Source organism: Galeopterus variegatus, unplaced genomic scaffold (assembly GCF_000696425.1).
Source record: "Galeopterus variegatus unplaced genomic scaffold, G_variegatus-3.0.2 Scaffold3567, whole genome shotgun sequence".
Taxonomy (NCBI): Eukaryota; Metazoa; Chordata; class Mammalia; order Dermoptera; family Cynocephalidae; genus Galeopterus; species Galeopterus variegatus.
The window spans coordinates 32,255-38,562 of record NW_007729678.1 but is presented as its reverse complement, the minus strand read 5'-3'; the positions used below and the strand labels follow the sequence as shown (position 1 = coordinate 38,562).

The 6,308-nt window shown below is 42.4% G+C and overlaps 1 protein-coding gene across 1 annotated transcript in view; it reads left to right on the top strand.

Annotated features, from left to right (window-relative positions):
* The first annotated feature begins 68 nt into the window (after positions 1-68).
* SOD2 (superoxide dismutase 2, mitochondrial) overlaps positions 69-6,308 on the top strand; it is a 10,539-nt gene continuing 4,299 nt past the window's right edge. Inside the window, exons 1-2 of the mRNA XM_008585420.1 lie at positions 69-272; positions 4,697-4,813. Coding sequence (XP_008583642.1) covers positions 185-272; positions 4,697-4,813 — 205 coding nt within the window. The 5' untranslated portion in view covers positions 69-184. The remainder of the gene's footprint in view (positions 273-4,696; positions 4,814-6,308) is intronic.

Sequence of the window (6,308 nt, the reverse complement as noted above, 5' to 3'; positions counted from 1 at the left end):
GGGCAGCCCGGGCTGCGTGCAGCGGCTCGGCCCGCGCGGCGTGACCCGGCCGTGTTTTCTGTCTTCCAGCACGAGCAGGAAGCTGGCCCCAGCCTTGGGGTGTCTGGGCTCCCGTCACAAGCACAGCCTCCCCGACCTGCCGTACGACTACGGCGCCCTGGAGCCTCACATCAACGCTCAGATCATGCAGCTGCACCACTGCAAGCACCACGCGGCCTACGTGAACAACCTGAACGTCACCGAGGAGAAGTACCAGGAGGCGCTGGCCAAGGGTAGGTGCTGGCTCGTGGCAGGGGCGACAGTGAGCGGGTCTCCACACAGAAACGCCTCTCCCTGCAGGAGAACCCACTCATGTTTGTACCAGTTCTGAGTTTTCCAGGCACGAGACTCTCTTTTAAATTATGGTCTATCTTGTTGTAGAATGACTGTCTAGATTGGTTTGTACAAACTTTTTTTTTTTATCAGAAAACTTAGAATCTCATAGGGCCGGCCTGTGGCTCACTCGGGAGAGTGCGGTGCTGATAACACCAAGGCCACGGGTTCGGATCCCATATAGGGATGGCCGGTTTGCTCACGGGGTGAGCATGGTGCTGACAACACCAAGTCAAGGGTTAAGATCCCCTTACCAGTCATCTTTAAAAAAAAAAAAAAAAAAAAAGAATCTCATAAAGGAACTTGTTTTTGAATTATGCTATGGTAATTGCCCCATTTTTGTTACCCACATTGCAAACATTGGTGAACTGTGGAGCCTTTTTTAAAAGACTAATATGTAACTTGTTTTTGCATATTGGCAATTAAAATTTTCCCTTCTTATATTATGTGCTCTTGGGAAATGTTTGGTGTCTCAGGTAGGTCTCTCAGCAAGAGAGCTCAGAGCTCCTGTCCACTTGTGGCCCAATCACCGTGCTTTTGAGTGTCAGTGTAACCTCCGGGGAGAAGTAGGAGTGGGGCTTTGCTCTCAACAACCAGTGTGTGTGTGTCTGGACAGCAGGTGGGAGATAGACAGCCTCACAGCCTCCTTTTTCAAGTGCAATATAACTATTGAGCCTACAGTCTCAGGCTGTAGTCCCACTGACAGTGGGAGACGGAAAGAGACTGCATTGTAATAGGAACTGTGGTCATGATTATTGTCCTGGGACCAGATGGGATCTGGAGTCCAGCATATGACTTGGAGATTCCCAGTATCCTGTACTGTGAAACTTCACTTAGCCCACTTGTTTAACTGAACATGGGAGAAGAGGAGGCAAGAGTTAGCATTGCTATGTTCATTACCAAAAAGTAGTTATCCAACTGTGGAACAGTGTATGCCCTTTAGACTTGATACTTTTCTTGATTTACTCACAGGTCAGAGTTCACAAGGAAAATAGCTATTTTTGGAAAGTGAAATAGGCTTGTATCTTTACCAATATTTGTAATTCAATTAAAGTATAATATTGAGTAAAGAACTTTTTTTGAAGAGCTCAGTTGAAAAAACCAGTAGTATGTGGCCTTTTTGTTTTTGTGCCTTGGGGGAGTGAATATGGGAATACTGTGTTTTAAAGTCACTATACAAAATAGTATTGTCCTTTTATTTTTGGCTGGCCGGTAAAGGGATGGAATCCCGGACCTTGCTGTTATAGGCACCAGTCTAACCAACAGAGCTAACAGGCTACCCGCCATTGTCCTTTTAATCTATTAGTTAGTCAGTGGTTGGCACAAGGAAAATAATTAACAGTAATGTTTCCAGACTATCTGTATTGCTTGATAAGCTACACAGTAAAAAAGATGTGCTTTCTCTTAAGTGTATTGTTATTGAATTTCAAGCCTGTGAGATCTGTTAACTTTTAGACAGTGACATCTTGTTCACTAGGGGCATCTAGTGGAAAAATGCAGTATTTCAGCCTGGTCGTGCCTGAGGTCAATGGCAAAACAAAAAGAGGAGGAAGTTGCCACATTCTGGAAGATTTACTTGCAGCACTCCCAGTACCTTGAATTCGGGAAAAGCCTCCCTGTGATTCAGGCAATAACAAACACGAGAACACTGTGGTGTTGGTGAAGGGCTGGGGAACATCCCAGTTGTGAAAGAGTTTCCTGTAAGGTGTCATCTGACACTTGGGAGTCTCTCTCTTCAGTACTTTGAAAACAGTTTAATTTCAGTGCTTTTCTTGTGGAACCAAAGCTTTACTTCTTCAATGAAAGGCACTGTAAAAAAAGTTGTATAACATCTTGTACTATTTTTTTTTTTTTTTTTTTTTTTAAAGATGACCGGTAAGGGGATCTTAACCCTTGACTTGGTGTTGTCAGCACCATGCTCAACCAATGAGCTAACCGGCCATCCCTATATGGGATCCGAACCCATGGCCTTCATCCCGGGGCCTTGGTGTTATCAGCACCACACTCTCCCAGTGAGCCATGAGCCGGCCCATCATCTTGTACTATTATTGCCAATAAAATAATACCTACCTGCAGAGTTTTCTTTTACTTAAAAGTTATCTTTTAAGAGTTAGGAAACTTGGGAAAAAGTATATGTAAAATAGCACTGTAATGTCAACACATGTAACTAACAAATACTTCTCAACCAAAAATATTTAACTTTTATTTTATTGTATTTATGGAAAAAAGCTGAACTGAAACGAAAGAAAATGTTGAAGTTCAGAAAAGTGTTTTTAACAGCAGATATTAAATCCCCAAAATTTCTATTAAAATTTTTAAATGGTTAAGAAAGCTTTATGAAGTTGAGTTCATTAAATTACCTCTCAATATGCTTCTTTCTTTCCCATTTGAAGAATCTAGTTACTATTGATTTATTGAAAGAACAATTTAAAACCTAACTTTTTATTTTCAGAATGACTCTGAGAAAAACTATTAAGAGAAACAGTGATCTGTATGAAAATTATTTTGTAAACATAACAAAGAAAAAAGAAAATTGATATCTAAAAAAGGCTGTAAGAGCTCACTTGGGAGAGTGTGGTGATGATAACATCAAGGTCAAGATTTCAGATCCTTGCACTGGCCAGCTTCTGGAAAAAAAAGGAAAAAATAAAAATTAAAAAAATCGTAAGAGATTATCTGTATATTCAGATGTCACTTGGTCCTCTCCTCCTTTTTGAGTTGCTAAACAGAAGACTTGGCCTTATTTAAGAAAGCAACATTTCTTCCATATGTACTTAGTGTACGCTTTCAGAACACAAGTCATGAACTTCTCCCAAGTTGGGAGCTCCTTGAGAGCAGAGCTCTCAGTGGATCTCTGTGTCCTTTACTTTGTCCCTCTTGTATGTGGTGAATGACAAGCACTCAGGATTGACTGAACAAGGGAATTTCCAGTTTTTGTAATAGTTCACTTAATCTGTAGCTCTCTGAAAGAATAGAAAAAAAAATACTTTATTTTGCCTGCTTGTTTAGAAAAGTAGAAAAGATTCTTTTAGCTTTCCATTTACTTTTCCCAATTTTTTGAGAATCCATTCAGATAGTTCAAACATGACATTCTTTTTAAAAAAACTATTGATAGAAAATTACTTTTTTTCTTGGAAACCACATTCAATATGTTCAATTATGTAGTCAATCAACAAATATTTAATGAGTGCCTACAGCGTAGGAGGCAATGTATTAGCAGTGGGGACACAGCAGTGCACAGAAGTAAAGTCCTTGTTCTCACTGGAGCTTACAGGCCAGTGAGAGACAAGAACCAAGGGCTGTTGTATACCGGGAGCTGTGCGTCCTGTCGCAAAAGACAGAGGGGTACAGGGTCTGGGAGTGGAGGTGCAGAATTGCTCATTCGTGTGCTGTGGCTGGAGAAGGCTCCACTGCTGAGGCTGACGTTTCGGTGGAGAAACGTTTGGGTCAAGGGCGTGAGGTCTGACACTTGGTGGGAAGAGCGTTCCAGCAGAGGCAGCAGCAGTCAGAGCCTGAGCAGTGTGGCTGGGGCTGGGGGAGCGAGGGCTTGGAGCGGGGTCAGGTGACGGGCCTCTTGGTAGCTGAGTCGAAGGACTTAGGGTTCACTTCCACTGAGAAGGGAAGCTTTTGGGGATGGAGAGAAGCCTCCCGCCAGTGAGGGGACAGTGGCACCAGTGCAGGTGGGAGATGCTGGTGCCCTGCACTGACGCAGGAGCAGCAGAGTTGGGAAGAAGGTTGGATTCTGGGTGTGTTTTAAAGGTAAGGCTGGCTGTGCTAACGCATGTGCTGAGGACTGGATGTGGGGGTGAGGGCAGAGGAGTCGGAAGTGGCCACCAGCTACCAAGAACGTCTTGAGGAACAGAGCTGGCCCTTACCGAGGTGCAGAAGGCCATAGGAGGAGTATGTTCTATCTTGAAAATGGGAGTTGAAATTCCATATCGTATGCATATTGAGCCATACATTTCAGCGTTGAATTATTTTTCTTGATTGCTCTCTTTAGTTTTTCTTTACTGAAATCTTTTCTATCCCAAAGAACCCTGAGCCCCTGGGCAGTCAGGAGTGAATTTTCTATCAGCTTTACCCCTCTCCTGGACCTCTCGCCAGTTGTTTAGCATGTTATTCATTGAACTGAAAATCCCCTGGGACAAGTACTTTTGGGAGGGTTCTTTTTTTGGTAGAATCTGAAATTCCTGAATTTTAGGATCAATAGTTATTGTACACAAGCTGGTCCAATTATCTTATATCTTACAAAGAAAAAAATAGTGTATAGAGTGGTTGAAAAAGTAAGAATTTAAAAAAATATGTTTGCATTTTAACATTTCAGGAGATGTTACAACTCAGATTGCTCTTCAGCCTGCACTGAAGTTCAATGGTGGAGGTCATATCAATCATAGTATTTTCTGGACAAACCTGAGCCCTAATGGTGGTGGAGAACCCAAAGGTTGGTATATATTGGGGCAGCCTTATCTACATATTGTGCACAGGAGGAATGATTGATGATTTTCTCTAGTTACCTTAATTCCCCTTCAGGTGTCCCAGTGGCATGGTTTTCATAGCAAGGAGGACAACAAAGTTGTAGCTTTTAAAGGGACATACGTGGAGTGGAGCATGCATTCAGGGAGTTACATCATGAGACCTTACATGCACCCACACAGATGACATCACATCCAGGGCCACCTTTTTGTTTCCACGTCCTGTATTCCTCCATATTAGGGGAAGGCTGAGAAACGTCATAGTTAGAAAAGATGAACTTCCCACTTCCCAGCTCTAGGACCTGGGTAGGATGCTTTGCCATCTGCACCTTACTTTCTTCATCTACAGGACATGTGGGTAGTAATGGGGCTGTCTTGAGAATTAGACAAGTTATTCCATGTAAAGTGCTTAGTCCAGTGCCTTTTGCTATTATTCTGTTCCTCTTTCTCACTGATAAAAAGTCACTTGTTCGAGAAAATTAAATTTTCCAGGTGTCCTTTAAAAACTGCAGGTAGTGAGGGAGTGCAGACCAGATGGCACTGTTCACGTGTCCTGTGCTTGACTTCCTGTGTGGCTGTGCAGGCTGAGACGACTGTCATTCTCGTCCCATCCCCAGGGAAGGCATGGGGCATGAACACGCTCTCCTCCCTTGTGCTGGGCTCCTTGCGCGTCCCCTGATTTCTGTGCTTTTATTGTTGTTGTTAATCAGTGTCGTGGGAGGCAGCCCCTCTTCTGCACCTGAAATAGCAATTTCATTCTGAGGTACTGAGAACGGAGAGTGAGCATAATTCTTCTGAGGTTTTGTCAGTCACCAGAATACGAGAGATACTCATATTCAGCAATGGTTTTGGTACCTTCTGCCATTTCGGATTATCTGTACCCCTATATTCCACCATGTGTGCTAGTAAAAGATACTTACTTTTAAACCAAGAGAATAAGAAAAGGGAGTTTTTTTTTGACCCAGTTGTTTTAGTTGATATGCTTAATCTAGAATTCTATTTTATATTGCTACAGATTAAAAGCCTATAGCCCTTATTTCTGTAATAGAAAAGAAAAATCACCCTTTTTAAGACAATATAGTCAAGGTAGAAAAATCTAGGCTGCCTTGGTGAAGAACCCAATAACAGCCATGACTTTTTATTTCCAAATGGGGACACCAAGTAGGTAGGCTTGAAGTCAAAGTAAAATCTTGTATTGAGGGGAAAAAAAAGAAAACTAGTGGCAAATATTCTTTCTTTCCTGATGAAATAGCACAGTGAGTGAAAAACAAGCTTCATTAGGTATACCTGTTCCCCAATGTTCATTGCAGCACTCTTTACAATAGCCAAGAGCTGGAATCAGCCCAAATGTCCATCATCAGATGAGTGGATACGGAAAATGTGGTATATCTACACAATGGAATACTACTCAGCTATAAAAACGAATGAAATACTGCCATTTGCAACAACATGGATGGACCTTGA